At 38.3% G+C, this 18,565-nt stretch overlaps 1 protein-coding gene across 1 annotated transcript in view; it reads left to right on the top strand.

Annotated features, from left to right (window-relative positions):
• The window catches only part of LOC127619474 (nuclear factor of activated T-cells, cytoplasmic 1-like), a 34,018-nt gene extending 19,464 nt beyond the window's left edge, over positions 1 to 14,554 (top strand). The window contains exons 7-9 of the mRNA XM_052092321.1: positions 5,930 to 5,985; positions 10,897 to 11,029; positions 13,908 to 14,554. Coding sequence (XP_051948281.1) covers positions 5,930 to 5,985; positions 10,897 to 11,029; positions 13,908 to 14,554 — 836 coding nt within the window. The remainder of the gene's footprint in view (positions 1 to 5,929; positions 5,986 to 10,896; positions 11,030 to 13,907) is intronic.
• The last annotated feature ends 4,011 nt before the right edge of the window (positions 14,555 to 18,565 follow it).

The following is an 18,565-nucleotide window of genomic DNA, read 5'->3' as shown; positions in this document are numbered from 1 at the left end:
AAAATAGCAGCACTCCTCGTTTGAAGATTTCACAGCTGCTGTTCATTAGCATATTTTGGAAAACTGGCTCGCCTGAGCATCAACAATTAGGGTCATCCCAGCCTGAGCTCGCCTTTCTCTCTCGTGCCATACGCCGATCCTTTTTGCCCGGAGGAGGGGGTGGGTTTGCTCTCCACAATACTTCACTTTTGAATTTAGTTACTTTTTAAGCTGAGGACTTGAAAGCATTAACTGTAGTCATGAGCTCTGTATGATAAGATCTGAGTAACAAGACATGATTATGCTAGCTTGGCAAAGCCACCATTCTGTTGGTCTTCAGACATGGTTTAGGGTTTTTCCCAAAACCAAGACCAAAATTATCAACTGTTACTCCTCAGAGAGCTTTTAAGCTACATCCAACATACTCGTCACAAATATACCTATGCGCTATCCAAGATATTCCTGAGTCCCATGACACTTTGTGGGCTATGTGGGCAGAATTTCTGGTTAAATGTAAACAATCTTTATGTTATGTACTAACGCAGCATTCAAAATTACAGAAACTTGAGAACAAATGATCACAGAATTATAGTGCAGCAATATTGTTCTTCCTCGCAACTATAAAACAGTATATATTATTAAAAGCACTGTACAGTACAAATAAATTTAATTGATACTGAATTAATGTCCACACTGTTTTCCAAATCACCTTTTTCCCCTTAAGGGAAGACATGCACATTCGGCAAAGACACTCAAAAGAAAGTGAATTGCAGGCAGAAAAAAATGCAGGAAAGAGGAAAATAATAATACAATTCATTTGAAAAGTGATAAAACATCTCACTACTGTACATAGAATTTATCCATTAGCATCACAGCATGAAAACAGTTGAAAACTTTGTCACTACTCACAGACAGTTCAGGAAAAACACAGTTCCTTTTTATACTAAGTCATAATGTAATTTCAAAACACGTGAAGAATTCACAAAGGGCAACACTGAATAGAAATGAACAAACTATAAACATTTCTAATGATCTTTCAGCACATACACTCCTGTTAGCACAATAATGCTATTGTTTATGTAATTCATTGCGCTCCATTTCTGGACATCTATTGAAGCCGGACCGTAGCGGTTGATAATATAAGTAATCCTCGCTGTTGACTTCTTACCAATAAAGTGAAAAGAGCACACAAACAAATTATTCCAAGCTTTTCCAAACAGATGTTCCTAAGTCAATCTTTCTTTAGGCAGCCAATGGAAGAAGCAGCATCTGGGACTGGAGCGCTTTGCTTTGTGAGTGGTTTCTGATCATAACATTGCTGTTTTAGATAAAACTTAAGTTTCGTTTGATTATTAGGATAACCATTTCCCACACATTGTCTGGGAAATTGTAAAACATTTTATAACATTTGGGGGCCTGGGTAGCTCAGCGAGTAAAGATGCTGACTACCTCCCCTGGAGTCACAAGTTCGAAACCAGGGTGTGCTGAGTGACTCCAGCCAGGTCTCCCAAGCAACCAAATTGGCCTGGATGCTAGGGAGGTTAGAGTCACATGAGGTAACCTCCTCATAACCAGGTCACCATAATGTGGTTCTCGCACTCTGGAGAGTTGTGTGTGGATGCCACGGGGAACAGCGTGAAGCATCCTCACGCACTATGTCTCCGTGTTAATGCACTCAACAAGCCACGTGACGATGCATGGATTGACGTCTCAGATGCGGAGGCAACTGAGATTCGTCCTCTGCCACCTGGATTGAGTCACTATGCCACCATGAGAACTTAGAGCGCATTGGTAATTGAGCATCCCAAAAAGGGGAGAAAAAACTAAACAGATTTTTTTTTACAACATTTAAAAGGCAAGAATCTTACCACATGACACGCAAGCAAGCAGAGACTGGCTGCACACAAAATGCCAACCAATCGCACTTTCGCTAGCCAAACAGAAATTCAACCCATCTAGCGAAATACAGTAGACTCACTGAGAATATTGTGGAAATCTTTTCTAACTGACCGGAATCACAGATTTCGTAGAGCCACCAATAAAATAATCCCATAGACTTACATTGACAGAATGTTCAAATGGGCTGAAGCCACGTCCACATTGATCCGTTTTTGTTTAAAAAACACATTGATTTTGCTATGTTTACGTCTCTCATCCACACTCTAATAGCATCTGGCTCCACCGAAAACAAAGCATTTAGATAACGCTATCCATTACACATACTTTGGAAAGCAATGACATTAGAAAACAATAAACAGAGTCTGTCTGTCTGTCTGTCCATCCTAGTATAATGACGGCAGATTTTGCTCTGGTAAACACCACACATTTTTATCATAAAATGTACAAAAAAATTAAGTTTGAGGTTGATGTCAGAATGACCTTCTGTAGCTTGATTTAATGCGTTCGTATGCCTCTAAGCGAGTAGAGCCTTGTGACATGCTCAATGACTGAGTCTTGGGTATCAAGATTTTCTGAGCATGTTAATTGCATGTTGTTGAAGTACACAGTGTGCTCATCAGTTCTTTAGTACAGTGAGACCGGGCAGGTATTCCATTCACATGGCTCAGGCACAGCAGAGATGAGGGCTCTTATGACCACAGGCTCCATAGTCCTGTACTAGCACTTGAGGATGTCCCACTGGATGGAAGCCTATAACAAAATTTGTACCTCTGCTGTTCCACAGACGAGGTGAGATAGAGACAGAGAGTGTTCTGTTTCAAAAGAACTGAGGTTGAGAAGAAATTCTAGAGCAAAGATCTGGAAAAAAAAAATAAAAAAAGTAGAAAAATGGCAGTCTGACATTGGCACTCATGGCACTGGTCCTAGAGAGGAAGAGAGTGGGAGAGGGATTATAAAAGTGGACACTCACTGAGCACTTTATTAGGAACACCTGTACACCTAGTTCATGTTCATGCAATTATAATCAGCCAATTGTGTGGCAGCAGTGCAATGCATAAAATCATTCAGATACGGGTCAGGAGCTTCAGTCAATGTTTGCATCAACCATCAGAATGGGGGAAAAATTGGGATCTCAGTGATTTCAACCATGGCACGTTTGTTTGTGCCAGATGGGCTGGTTTGAGTATTTCTATAACTGCTGAACTCCTGGGATCTTACATTTACATTTATTCATTTGGCAGATGCTTTTATACAAAGCGACTTACAGTGCACTTATTATAGGGACAATCCCCCCGCAGCAACCTGGAGTTAAGTGCCTTGCTCAAGGACACAATGGTGGTGGCTGTGGGGATCGAACCAGCAACCTTCTGATTAACAGTTATGTGCTTTAGCCCACTACACCACCACCACTTCTACACCACTCCTACATTTTCATACAAAAGAGTCTCTAGAGTTTACTCAGAATGGTGCCAAAAACAAAACATGTCCAGTGAGCAGCAGTTCTGCAGACGAAAATGCCTTGTTGATGGGAGAGGTCAGTGGAGATTGGACACACTGGATCGAGTTGACAAAAATGTTACGGGAACTCAGATAACCACTCTGTACAATTGTAGTGAGCAGAATAGCATCTCAGAATGCACAACACATTGAACCTGGAGGCGGAGAGGCTACAACAGCAGAATACCACGATTAGTAGGACCATAGTATTCTTAATAAACTGCGCAGAGAGTGTATAAGTATATGTGGGTAGCCGACACTCTGTGTGAGGTTTTCCATAAAGAAAATTGGTTAAAATGTATATGAATGTATAAGGGAATGTGTATATTTTAGAACCTGTGACTGGTCACCAACACAAGTTCTCCTATTTTTAATCACCTTTTTGCCTTCCCTAACACATTTAAATAGACCTGTGGTGTAACAAATACATTCCATGTTGTTTCCAAATGTATATGAGGATATGAAAACTGCATACATAATACTTATAGAAGTATGAGCAAAACGATGTTAAAAATAGTTTTAGATGGAGGATAACATGTTACAGTGTAGGAAATGTCAACATCATGAAAGCGTTCCCAAAGGTTACTATTTAAGTCTTTAAAGAATTTGGATATACCATATTTTGAATGTAAATTCACCCCCTTTTTTACCTTTACTTTGTCCCTTTGTTTTATTTTCTCATTTTATATATATAATTTACTTCATCCCATATTTTGACTGTATTGTCTGTTTCAGGACTATAAATATTGCAGCATTGTGTATACTGCAAGTATATACTTTGGTAATATTTTGAATGCTGACAATCATGCCACTAAAGGTATGATGACTCTGAGAGAGAGAGAGAGAGAGAAGCTGAAACAAAAGAATAAGAGGAGACAGTGGAAATGGAGGTTCCCAGCATTGCATTACCTTCCAGCTGTAATGACAGACCATTTCACCACATCACAGACCGCAGCGTGACTAGCCAGGGATGCCCTCACTGTCTGCCCATGAAAACTAGACCCCACTGTCTAACCTTTCTCTTAAAATGCAATCAAAATAGTCTCAACATTCCATCTTTAAAATCTGAATAATATGTCTAGAGGTTTGAGAACCGCCAATGGAAAATGATCCCTGATGCCAAATTCACTCACGTAATCATACGTTATTTCCAGTATTGTTAGCATACCTCTTAAACTGATGCTATATTATCCGTTTGTCGTGTGTGTTGTTGAGAAACGTCATGACAAATTGACAAGCCATTTGTCTGGAAATTTGACTTGCAATTTGTCTGACTTGAAGCTTGGGACCTAGTATAAATATTTAAAAGAGGTGAGAACAATACATTTGATCTTTCTCAGTGGTATAAATAAACCACTCAATGTCTAGGAATATAGGGAGTCTAGGCTTCAGGGTCTACTAGAGCATATTTATTATAGAAAATTATCATGGAAAACCAATACGGTGCTTTTTTCAACCACATTCTGTTTAAACCCAAGAGCAACATCAATGTGAAATGTATGATAGCGATGTGCATTTAAGTAAAAATATTACCTTAGACGAGCCAATGGAAAGTTTAAAAAGATGTGTTGTCTATTGTTCTAAATAAATTTAAGGAATTTCATTAGATTTCCCACCATTTTCTTTCTTTCTCAGACACAATGCTGCTTTATGATTTTATGTGTGTTTATGATTTAATTCTGTGGTTTACCGAAGCGGGTTGCTGCAGCGACCAATCTACTCTGCGGTTTTTTCCTGTTTTACGGCCTAAGTTAAAGCATCTTTTCAGTGATGTCTTGACTAAAAATAGCAAAACCTTAATATGTCTTTTGTTCCTAAACGTTGGTGTGGGAAAGCCTGTTTGCGTCGAATTCAGAAAGCTGAAAATAGCTAAATAAAACCCTTTATAATGAGGAGAAAATTCAGAGATTTGAGACAGAGAGAAAGGACACAGTTCCTAGTCTGTGACGTGTGAGCACACCACACGCTCTTTTCCCGAACAGCCGCTGCTCATTACCTGAAACCTAGTTTACCAGGGCTTTTATTGGACCCTTCAGACACTGTTTGTCATGAGTTGCGAGATTCCACAAGGGGCTGATGTAAGCGACTAGTCCCATCATAGCAAAGACACGTCACACGCACAAACTTCTTGGCTCTGGTAAGATCATTAGGATTGCATCAGTCCCCCATCTGCCTAAGCGGGTCAGAGGCAGACAGGACATGATGTAATCGCAGGCCTGGCTGTAGTTTAGTGATAACTCTCCAAAGACTTTTGGGATCTCTGAGTCTTTAATATTAGACAATGGATTGTCTAGAGCAATAAGATAATGTCTGGGAGTAAATTCAGCTATTTTCTTTCTAAACATGGTTGTAAAAATGTATTGTTTATTGAAACTGTAAAGCATTTGCAAATCTTTCCCGGTCTTAAAACTGTGCTTTTTTTTATGTACTGCGATTGTAATTTTACATTCATTTACATGTTGAATGCTGGAATAAAGCTTGCTCCATGGTATATGTAAGGTGAATATCAATAATGTAACACACATTATGTGCTTTGTCTTTTCATTCTCTTTAGATGGTCATCACATATGGGAAATGGAGGCCAAAGTCAACAGAGAGTCTTCTAAATCTGTAAGTCCTGCTTATTTTTAACCATTGTATATACTTGGAAAAGGCAGAAAATCCACAAGATGATTGTATTATATAAAAAATATATATTGTTATATGGGCAGTTTAAATGTAATATTTGATTAAACTTTGTCCTGTGGTATGACATGCTTTTCTCCATCAAAAATGATTTAGCATTTTGCTAATTTGTACTTTACACAATAATTTGTCACACTGCAGGACCTTTTTTAAATGAAATGTTGATTAAAAAATGTCCGTTTACAGTACATGTTATTTGTCAACTGCCCATATAATAAAGGAGGTTGAAAGAAAGATTTTAGTGTTTTTTGTAAGCTGGATGTGTTAAAAGCTTTTTTATTTTTTTGTATCTAAAGCAGATGTTATGTATGTGTGTTTTCCTACCTTTTGCTCTCTGGGGAAAACCCACACACACTTACACTTGCATACGCAAACCCATTCCCTGTTTTCTCTATGGAAGATTCATTCTATGAGAGCTCAGGGACCACAGGTTATTCTCTGGGATTAGACAGTGTTTGTGTGCAAAACACTGCACCTGCTCCTCATACCACACACACACTTGTTAGGTAACCTACAGTATGTCTGACCATAGACCTCAGCCTTTTTCATTCTCAGACCAGCTTACATCATTGTCTAGCTAAGAAATATGGACTTAGCTTAAATGTCTTCTAATTACTTACTCAGTCTGGAATGTGATAGAATGGATTTCTGGCTGAATGGCTAAACATATACATCTTAGGATGTTTTAATCAAGGAGATCGATCAAAGCAAAAGCTGTTTACCAACTTTGGACACCGCCTCTCTTTTGAACTTAAGTAAAATATAATTATCATAAAAAGAATATATAATTACATTGTGACTATTTAATTGCTTTGTAAATTGTGAAAGTTTGGGCACTGCTATCAGAAAAAATGAGTTTGCTAAACTTTTATTAGCTTCTGTCTGAGCTCATATGTTAATGATACAATGAAGAGAGGACTCTATAGTTGATATATATATATATATATATATATATATTTTTTTTTATGAATTACTGTTTGTTTCTTCCCTGCCTGAGCCAAAAGCTCCCTGAAAGCTTGTCTTTGTCTGATGTCTCTTGGTTCATAACTTTATGAGAGCCTCCACGCCTGGTTTCAATGCTCAGGGAGTGAATGGGGACCATCTGTTTGAATGGAGTATTAATGTGCTAGACAGTTTTTTTCACAAGGGTGCCTTTGATTTTGGCCCCTCCCTGCCCTGCTGTGTGTGTATATGTATATTTATTTAATGTGAAACATTTTCTTACACACGCTAAACCACATGGCTCTCTTGATTTGGCTAACTGGCTTATACTTTGTCCTACTCAGTCTAATGTAATTTTTGGATTGCTTTATTTGGTTTCTCACAAACTGACACACTCACGGCAGACCCAAAAAATAAGGCCTGATCTAAATAATTTAAATAATAAAATGACATTAGAGGCGATTATATAGAAATACAGCTGTAGAAGCAACATGATCACATGGGAAGTCTGCATGCTGTTTCCGAAAGTATCGGTACCCTAGGATAAGCAACAGTATGCCGACTCACTGACATGCCCTATCTCCCATCTGACATATTTGGAACGGCTCAACAACAATTACTTTCCCTCGTGGCACGACTGGTAGCACGTTGCGTCAGTTGCATGGGATAACCATTCCAACTAGGAAGTAATCATGTTTTTATAAACAATCACAAGTGTGATAAGGTTGCATTTTTATCCCTAACATTGCATTTTGTCTCTAGTAATGGTTAAGGTTACATTTGGGTTTTGGTTAGGGAGTAGATTAAATAAAATAAGCATTTCTCTTTACTGTTTTACACCCTGTTCAGCTGAAAACAATTATTTTTACAACTGGCTTCTGGCGAACTCTCCTGGATATAAATGGATGCCACACTTGTTTATATGCTCTGAAACACTTACTGCTTTAGCCTCTGGATGCAGTATTTTCAAATTCGGTCAATGTATACCGATTTCGGCTAAAGAAAAATCGGCACACATTTGCCGAATTTTATGTGAAATCAGAATGTAGAAGTCAATGTCAGTATGAGGACTGCTTTAAAGGTAAAGTGGATTTTTATATGACACTTGCATTACTAAATTGTATTGCAAAAATGATTTCAATATTTTTTTTCAGACAATCCACCCATCTAACCATTAGTTGGTCAAACAGATAGTCCTACCCCAAAAATCCGCCATTGGTTGAACCAATGTTGCTACTGTATATCTGGCTGATTGTGATGCTCAAACAAATAGAGCAATGTTTTAAAGTGGCACTGACTAACAATGTTTAAACTTGTCGGGGTATTTACCTATTAATGGCTTACTTATAGTTGTCACTGCATATTAAACTGGTATAGTAGAAACAATTTAACATTGAAAAAATTACGCACATCACCTTTTAAGCATGTTCTAACCAGGCACAACATGACAAGTTTGCAGCGACGAGCATTTTGCCTGTCCACACTGAATGTGAAGCTGCTGCATAACATGACAAAATCACAGCCAACCGGAATATATTTAAGTTTTAATATACTGTTATGATGACCAATGAGTTTTCACTGTGGGCAATGCTACCCAGCGCAATAGAGCTCAACAGTGCCCACTCACTTTTTCAGCCGTCTGAGTTTCAGAAGTATTTTCCCCATTAATTTTTACTTTCACCTTTTTAATAAAACAATTCATAAACATTTATGAAACATTTATGAACATCACAAAATTTGTTTTGAGGCTGAAAATATTTGAAAATTGGACATAATGACAAAGGTACAAGACTGTGTACTTACCGTCTTTCATGATGTCATGGACTACAATCCCATGTAGTATTGCGAATGATGTCACTGAATAAAAACCCATGGGAATATATAAAACTATTGATTTTAGGTTGTTGATTATAAATATAGAGACAATATGTTTAAAAAATTAAATATCTAAATATTCCAATATGTACAAATATATAAGTACATTTACATTTATGCATTTGGCAGACGCTTTTATCCAAAGCGACTTACAGAGCCCTTATTATAGGGACAATTCCCCCGGAGCAACCTAGATTTAAGTGCCTTGCTCAAGGACACAATGGTGGTGGCTGTGGGGATTGAACCAGCGACCTTCTGATTACCAGTTATGTAGTTTAAACCACTACACCACCACCACCCCAAAGTAGTTTAAGGGTGAAGGGAATGACTCGATTACATCATTCACATTGCGTCATGGGAGTGGGTGTTCACTCTGAGGCACTTTTCGCGGGTTTAATTAGCTGCAGTTCTCTGATTGGTGGATCTTTCTCTGCTGTACCATGGGTAATGTAGTTGTTTGCCATGAATTCTGCTATCAAACATGATTTTTAAATAATGAAGTTGAAATAACGCAGACTAATGGATTAAATGGAAGCATATACGAGGTTGGTGAACAACCTCGTAGCTCAGGCTAGGTCTGTCTTTAAAGGTTTATAAGATATTGTTGAAAATAAATTTGTCTATGGGATAAATAAATAGTATTTTTACTTTCTGAACCAGACTGTTGTGCCCTATAGAGCTGTTCAGTTGTGATGTCAATTTGTAGGCAAACCCATAAGGCAAATTTTCTATGGGTTCCCTCAGTATTTTCTTATGAGGTTTTATAATGTGTTTTCCAACTTAAGAGTAAAATATGATCTGTGATAAACATTACTTGATGATACATGGACATTTTGTTCTTCCACATAAATTACACAGTCATATCTCAAACGTGAATTTAGAAACGGCTGTGTTTTTTTTATTTAAATTGTTTTTAATGTATGCACTTCAGTACAACTTCAAAATTCACATTTGAGTTATAACTGTGTGTAATTTATGTGTAGAACAAAACATCCACGTATCGTGTAATTTTTACCAAAGAACTTTTCGCACATTGTGCTTCATCTGGCATTGCTTTGTGGCTTAGGCGGTGTGCTTATATAAATAGTCAGCAAGCTCACCTGCACATGGCTCTAAAACCTACAAGAAGCCTGACAACTTCCTTTTTTGGCTACTGTTCAGCTCCTCTATCAATCTCCTATCCGCCACACAAGGTTCATCTCAGGGTGGAAGGAAAGAGAAAGCGAGAGTGAGAATGAGAATGAGAGAGACAGAGAATGAGAGAGAGAGAGAGAAAGGGGGGTAGATAGTCAGTTAGACAGTCGCAGCACCTCTCTAATACTGTAGTTATACTCTCAGACAGCTCAGCTGTCAAACGTTCATTGGCATCTGAAGACAGAGGGGAGAAACGCTGGGGAAATAAACTTTCTGGATGAGTCCCCGGACACTCTCTCATTCAGGGTGAGAAGCACTAAAATAACACAGTCTGCTATGTGCAGTTTGGTCTGTCTGAACCTCAACTACCCTGCGTGCACAAAGCCACAATCATTGGATGCGTACACGACTTTTGGACACCCCAAATTGCCATATCAAGTATCAAACGGATTAAAGGGGAATTGTGTAATTTTTTATGTTAAAATTATCCTGTCCTAGCTAAATATGCAGAGACAACTATAAGCAAGCCATTTGTAGGTTGATTTCTGGAAAAGCATAAATACTGTGTCTCTGTGGCAAAATCAAAACATTGCTCTTGTTTGTTTGAGCATCCCGAGCAACCCGACACAGTAACATTGGCTCAGACAATAGTTTGAGTTTTGGGCAGAACGCTGTGTTTGTCTAACCAATGGTAGATGGGGGAGTGATTGGAAATCATTATTGTCATCATTGTGTGATTTTGTTTGGTAATGCTAGTGGCGTAGAAATTGCATACTTCGCTTGCAAAAGTGGTAGCAGCGATTGAGCTGGCTAGAAATCCTTGACTTTCATGTCAATTTAAGTTTAATTTTGAATGTTAAAATTATTTTGAAATTTGAATTTTAGGTGTCTTTGCTTGTGGAAGTTCCACCATACCGGAACCAAAGAATATCCAGCCTGGTTCATGTGAATTTCTACGTGTGCAACGGCAAACGAAAGAGAAGCCAGTACCAACGCTTCACATACCTACCCACAAATGGTAAAATATTGCTTTCTTTCCCTTTCATTTATGCACGTTCCTCTTTCCAGTCTGTGACTGAATTAATTATAATGAAATTTTGAAGACTTTTTAGTGGGTGGAACAGTGTGAAAAGGTTTTTCTTACTTTTTTTTCCTTTTTGTTAAAAGACTTTTCCATAAAATGTGTTCTTTTCCATACCTGCTTTAAGAGCAGTAGAAGGGCAGTGGCAGGGTGGGGTCCAGTATGCGAATGCTCTTATTCAAATCCAGATTGGTTGCCAGGTGAAATAAAAAAAAAATTGCTTGACATCTGAAAGGTCCAAACCATTGCTAATTCCCCAAGGCCCGGTGTGCGTAACCAGTGGGTGGTTCAAAGGCTTGAGTCAGTCCTAGCTTGTCCCAGACCTGTCTCCTGAAGTGTGGGCACTGCAACTGCAGGCTGTCGTGCTCACACTACAGCTTTTTTTAGACAACATGAATAGAGACATGCAAAGATATAGGTCTATCCAATGCAGATTATTAACAGTGAAAAGACCAGGATAATACCAAAATAATTTCAGTTTTTTTTAATTTATTTTTTTTATGTCAGGATTCACTTCAGTTATCCTGATTTGACTGATGCCATTTTAAAGGTGCTGTGAGCGATTTCAGATTTTCTTTTTTTTTTTTTTTACTAAAACCACACTCAAATTCTTGTTTCTGATTGGCTAGTTTACTGATTTGTTAAAGTGCAGGCCAGGCCCCTGACACTTTTTTGATGTTGCATAGAGTGATTTTCCAGGACACCTATTTCACTGTTATCTGTAGTGCCAACATTTTCTGTGTGTGACTGTAAAAAAGAAACATCCATGTGTTTAATATATTTTCAAAAAATTTATATTGAACTCTAAGACTGCATATTTCATTTCAAAGTAACACAGACTAATGTGTCTTTACCTAACATCGAATGAGTCTGCAATGGATCTTTAAGCTTTAGTAATGAGGTGTTAGGGGCCATTCACACATGACGTGTTTTTGCATGCCTCTATGCTGCTTTATAATAGTTTTTCTATGTAAAACTATGCGATGCAGCTTGTTGCTTTTTCTGTGTCTTGCACATGACCTCAGTGTTTTTAATACGTATGTCAAGCAAAAAGAATTTAAATATTTAAATACGTGCCTTGAGACATCTGCAATCTTTTCCATTCATTGTTCATCATCTAGCTTTTTTAACACAAGAATGTGTTTTTTGTGAATGGCCTCTTATGAATCTGAACCAGCTGAGATGCTTTTGAGGTTAAACATGAGGCAGAGTGACAGACATCTGCTTGTCCGTATGGCACTGCATCAGTCTGTCATGTGCCTCATTTCCCCCCGCTGGGCCTAAAATAGGTGTCTGGCCTCTATTTTAAACCTGCGGTTGTTCTGACCAGCTCAAAGAGTTCTCCTTTTCTCTGTATTGTTGACAGAATGCAAAATTAAAATGTAGGGCTTAGGCATGTTAGTGTGAGTGATGTTTAAATCCTGAACAAAGATAAACTATTGCTGTCTGTTGAGAAATGCAGCCAGAAGCTAAAAGGTGATAAAAATAACATCTTGAAGACAAGTTTTTCAACAATAGGTGAATTCTCTGCAGTAGCTCAACATCTGTGAACATCAAAGAATTGTTCTATTTATTCAGTGTACCCTGCTGAAAAAACATCTTAAACCAGCCAATGCTGTCTTAGCTGCTCTCTCAGCCTGGTCAGGGTGCCCATTTCACAATTGTTTCTTTTTAAAGCTGGAAGGCAACACTTGAGCACTTGAATTATCAAGTTTAGCAGTGCTCTTTTTAGACATACATAATAGTGGACTTGTATACTAGAACGATTTTAAAGGTACAGCTGATTTAGTACAATTGATATACACACCTCTCAAAATCCCTCTGCTACAATGTTTATGTTAAAGCTTCAGTGTGTAATTTCTGCGCCACTGGCGTCACCGAATGGAATCGCAAAAATACTTATGAATTACCTGAAAACTCCCCCGTCTTCTATTAGTCAAATAACAGATAGTCCCACCGCAAACTCACACCATTGGTTGAGACAATTATGCTGAGTTGGGCTGGTTGGGGTGCTCAAAAAAACTAAATAATGTTTTGAATATGCCACAGTTGTTATATTTTTTGGGGGATATCAACCTATAAATGCCTTACTTACAGTTTTGTTTCTGCATATTTAGCTGGGATACAAAAAAAAGTATATTAATATAAAAAAAATTATACACTTCAGCTTAAAGAAATTGATTAGTTTGAACTCCATGCACAATATACATACAATCTGCTGATCTGTTTCTCTTCAATCCAGTCTTAGTCCAATTCTTATCCCAGCTGCAATTTAGCTCTCTTAAATCTCAGACCTCATTTTAAAATGACACACTGAATCTTCTACTGAGAGACAAATGCTGATATTTTACTTGATGGGGATTTTTTTTAAGCTATGGATGTGAGGCTACTGTAGCAGTAAACTATTTCATAATGCACATTTATATGTTATTAGTGCTGGGGGGAGTTCCAAAAATAATAGCCCTTTTATTTTTGAAAGCAGCTGGAAGGCTCTTGTGGCGATGCTTCGCCCCTTTTTTTCCCTCTTTCTTTAAATATTTTCAGTTGGGCGGGAGCGCGTAGCCTCAGACACATAGTCTCATTGATGAGAATGTTTGTTTCGCTGTGGGTATCCTAGCCACAAACCCACTCACTCGCACAGGCTCACATCAAGTCACATGAACCCAGAACATGTGTTTATTCGTTTTGCTCCTTTTCCCATTTTATTCTTATCTGATCTTTCTTTCTTTCTTTCCCCTTCTTTCTTTATGTCTTTCTTTCATTTTCTATTTCATTCTTTCTCTCATACGCACTCTTTTCTCCTTCGCCTCCATAGTTCCAACCATAAAATCAGAGCCACACGATGACTACGACCTTCCCCAGGTATGTACACCACTCCATCCCGCCGAGTTGGCTTTGCATCCAAAGCCCTACTATAGCCCACCAACATTGACCCCCATGATGCCTTCAGAACTAAGGCCCTGTGTCACGGGCTCATTTGGGACCAGCCCTCAAAGACTGCCGGCAAAGCCCACCTCCTTATCCTGCTCCTCCTCCCCAAGCACCAGCCCTAAACTCCAAGATCTCTCCTCACCTCATCTTTCCACTAAGTGCCTATCAGCAGGATCAAACTTGGGGCCCCAGTCTCCTACGGTCCCACATGTCTCCACCATTCAGCCCACACCCGGACGCTACCCACTGTCTATCCTTTACCCAACAGGAAGCACTGTGTCCTCTCCAGGGTCCCATCCTTCCACCCCAAACTCAGCACCAGAACTCCCCTTTGCTCCCAGCCACAGTTTGACCCAATCACAGGCCACCAGCGAGGCCTCGGCATTGGCTGCTCAGATAACCAAAGCACCATTAAGGGGAGGATCGTCCCCCCTCCTGCAAGAAGAGGGAGCAGCCCCCACCATACTGGCTGTCAGCATCAAGCAGGAACCGCAGGAACTGGATCAAATGTACCTAGATGATGGTAAGTGACAGCGCAATATTCCAGCTCAATTTAGGGACCATGTGCATCGTAGTCTGGTGATGTAATGCCGAACAGATGGTTCTAATTGTTTGATGTTTTTGCCTGAGTGCTCCCTCACAAAATTAGGACTTTTAAGATCTAGCGCAGCGCTAACCGTACTTTGACTGCTACAACTGTTCCATGTTGTTTAATATATCAAGAAAGACATAAATAATCTGGCAAGTTAATGAATGACTTCATTAGTTTCCCTTCAACTTTGCATTACATTTTAAGTATCTGTGGAAGAAATGTTCAACAGATGGATGGAATTTTTATATTAGATCTGTCTGTAAAATAACTAAGGGATAATGTACAGTCAGCCGCGAAATACAATCAACCGCAAAATAAACCCTATCACAGGGATCAGGACAGGTCTTGTATCACCCTAAAAGGGTTTATTTGTGATAATGTTGACTGTATTTTATCCCACGTATCACACAACGTCTTATCAAATAAATAAATATATGGACATGAAATTTATTTGCATTGAAATTGTTCAACCTCCGCTTTGCATCAGAGTTTTGATCTACTTGTTGGTGTTCATTTTGCAGTGATGATGTCTGACTATTCATTATTCTACTAATTACACGACAGCTTGACAAATAAATAAATGGAAATATTGATGGATTTTTTGGCTTGTAGAGATTGCAGAATTTCACACATTTCCGCAACTCCAAACATTTGAAACCGGTGACAGCGTTTCACAAATTCTGTAATAAGGAACATTGTAATCTGTCAAATACAAACTAACACTGCACACTAACACTGCACAATTTTTGGATGGAATCCAAATGTCATTTCTGAGCAAATACCGAATATCAATATTGAAAATCATCAATATATTTCAAAATATCAAGATATAATTTTTTGTAGCCCTAAACATAAGTAGGATAGACTACCTGCAATGCCTGGATGACCGGTAAAATATTAGTTTGTGCTCAGATATGTTCATGTGGCCAGATATTATTCAGAAATATTTTACTGCTGAATGCCACAATTGACCAATCAGAATTAAGTATGAGCTGTTTAATAGTAAAAACTAATAAATAATGGCTCTCTAGCATGCAAGCAGACATGATTGACCCAAAGACTAGTGGTAATGAAAACCCTTTATACACTGGAATTTGCTGAAACATCACATGGGGCGTCAAGCATGGGCAGGAGCCATAGTACTTTCCCTTGGTTACATTTACATGTATCCATTTGACAGATGCTTTTTTCCAAAGCGACTTAAGTAAGTGCCCTTACTACAGGGACAATCCCCCCGGAACAACCTGGAGTTAAGTGCCTTGCTCAAGGACACAATTGTGGTGACTGTGGGGATCGAAACAACAACCTTCTGCTTAGCAGTTCAGTGCTTTAGCCCACTACGCCACTACCACAAATTTAGCGAAAACATGGTCAAGGAGTTATTCATGGAGTGAATGCAGGATTTTTTATTGGTTTTCTTGTCAAAATTCTTGTCATTTCTCCCCTGGTAAAATATTTGCTGAGCGCTAACACAGCCCCCTATACCATTAGAAGTTTGGAATTAATTTCTTTAGATTTCAGCTTTAATGGATGCTTTCTGGTGTGGAGTTTGGGGAGCTTGTCAACTACTCTCATTAATTCGATTTTAAGTACAGGCACTTTTTTTTACAGGCTACAGGGTTTTCATGGGCAAAACTGTTTACCTGTCATCTAGTATCATCTAGCTTTGCAAACTACAAGCTACTCATAATTTAAACTTGGTTAAACTACACATATCTTATATACAATATCTTTATAAATATTAAACTTTCAGATGATATTATGTATTTTTACATTCATAGCAGTGTCTCAAGCAATGAGGATTGCAGACAGAGGAAGAGCAATATCGTTTAGCATTAAACTTGAACATATACATTTACACTAAATGCAAATAAAAAAGCTAGAAAACATCCTAATTTATATAACTGAGATAAAATCATAGTGATGAGTGTTATTTGAATACTTTGATGTAAAAAAATAAGATGCCTTGCACAGACATTTCCTTAAAGACTCAAATGAATTAGTAGTAATGCAAAGTAGTGCATTAGTAGTGCAAAATGTAGTTAAGTTAGTAGCTCTGTTACTTTTAGTCAGTTACTCGCCAACACTGTTCATTATTAATCATTATTAATGATTGTCCTACAATAAAATCATGATATTTGAATAAGCCTGCTAGCTTCTAAAAGTTATCCGCAACCAACCGCTTTACCAATAATATAGTCTTCATTTACTGCTTATTATTTCCTCTGATAGGGGCCTTCTCTTTTTTTACTTTAGTTCCTTGAGGAGGGGTTACAAACCCTTTTACTCATGGAAACTCTTACAAATGCTGGCTACATAAGCTTTAAAGGGGCCTCACTGCAATAAAGCACACTGACTTGGCTGCTGTAGACACGAGCTTGTGGCCTGAGTTCTGCCAGGAAGTGGGATCCAGCTCGCTCAAGCCAAAGCAGTAGATCCTGCAGTAAAGGAGGGGGTCACCACACCACGTGAGCTGGGTTCCCCATAAGAAACCACAACAAACTCTCCAATTTAACTTGTAGGGTTATTATGAAATACACATTGGAATGGTCAGCCCTCGACGATAAGGTTGTATTCATTAACATTAGTTAACATGATCTAACAATGCACAGTACTTTTACAGCCTTTATTACATTTTGGTAATGTTAATTCCTTGTTAACAGTTGATGAATTATGAACCAACCATGAACAATTGTAAATGTATAAATCAACATCCACCAAAATACTGTAAAATATATTGTTAATTGTTAGTTCATAATACCCAATAAATTTGCTAGTGTTAACGAATAGAACCTCATTGTAAATTTGCAACTTGAAGAAGTTGAATTTATAGAACTGTTATTTTTACCCAATACACAGTTCATTTCAGATTATATTGGTGTTGATTATGTGGTGATGATCCCTTTAAACTTTACTTATCTTAACTGTTTATGAAATATTAAGGTGTATATTGTTGGTCCTTGTTGGTCCTGGAACAACATTTTATTAAGCCAAATTAGATTTTAGGGTTGGGTTTAGGGTCAAGGTTTGGCTTATAGCTGGGGTTGGAGCTTCAACAACATTTGGACCCACTTAATACTTTATATTAGGTGTCTTTAACTACTACTTAATCATTTAATACAATGTACTTAATATGTACATACGTGTTGTTGCATTGTACTTACATTTAATTTACCTGCATTTCATTACATCTGTAGTTACTCTGTTAACCTTACCCCTAAAGCTAACCCCAACCCTGATCTAAACCATAAATCAGAATCAGCTTAATAAACCTATTCGTACCTCAACCTCAATAGCAGCAAGTGACTTTTAGTTACTCAATAAATACATTGTATTGTATGTTCTTTAATGTTAGTACATAGTAGTTAAAGGCACCAAATATAAATTGGGACCCAACATTCTTATAAATGTATAATTTCTCTCAGATTTTAAGTGTACTTAATGATTGGGGATAGGTCTGAAAAGATGTTGCAGAACCAACCCAGAAACATCCTACATGGCAAAATCACATTGACCATTGGCTAGACTTTGGTAGACCATTGGCTGACACCTAAAAGTCAGTGATTAATAGTCTCGTAATTGTATTACTATGGTAGTGAAAGCCAATAACATATTTTGGTTTGTTGCTTGGTCAGCGTGACATGGTTTCTGGGGAAGATATACCCTTGTGTGTCAATTGTGGTGCTGGTCGTTGTGGAGATGAAAATCCCAGCCAGACTGGATGTGATTCTGACCCGAGGTCTGTTTTTCTTTTCTTCTGCTGATTAGAACAATTAGGACTACTGGGAGTGCTGCAACTTGTGGGCCCTTAATGAGGCTAACAGCACTGGTTGGAGAATTGTTATGCTGTTCCTTCTTCCCCCATTGTTTCCTAAAGCGAGCGATTGGGCCAGGTCTCTGGGCTCTATCACACGTTTCCAGCTGCTGCTTATCCTGGTCCAACAGGAAGC

This window comes from Xyrauchen texanus, chromosome 26 (assembly GCF_025860055.1).
Source record: "Xyrauchen texanus isolate HMW12.3.18 chromosome 26, RBS_HiC_50CHRs, whole genome shotgun sequence".
In the NCBI taxonomy this organism is placed as follows: Eukaryota; Metazoa; Chordata; class Actinopteri; order Cypriniformes; family Catostomidae; genus Xyrauchen; species Xyrauchen texanus.
Note: the sequence above shows the minus strand (reverse complement) of the source record. Positions and strands in the feature narration are given on the sequence as shown.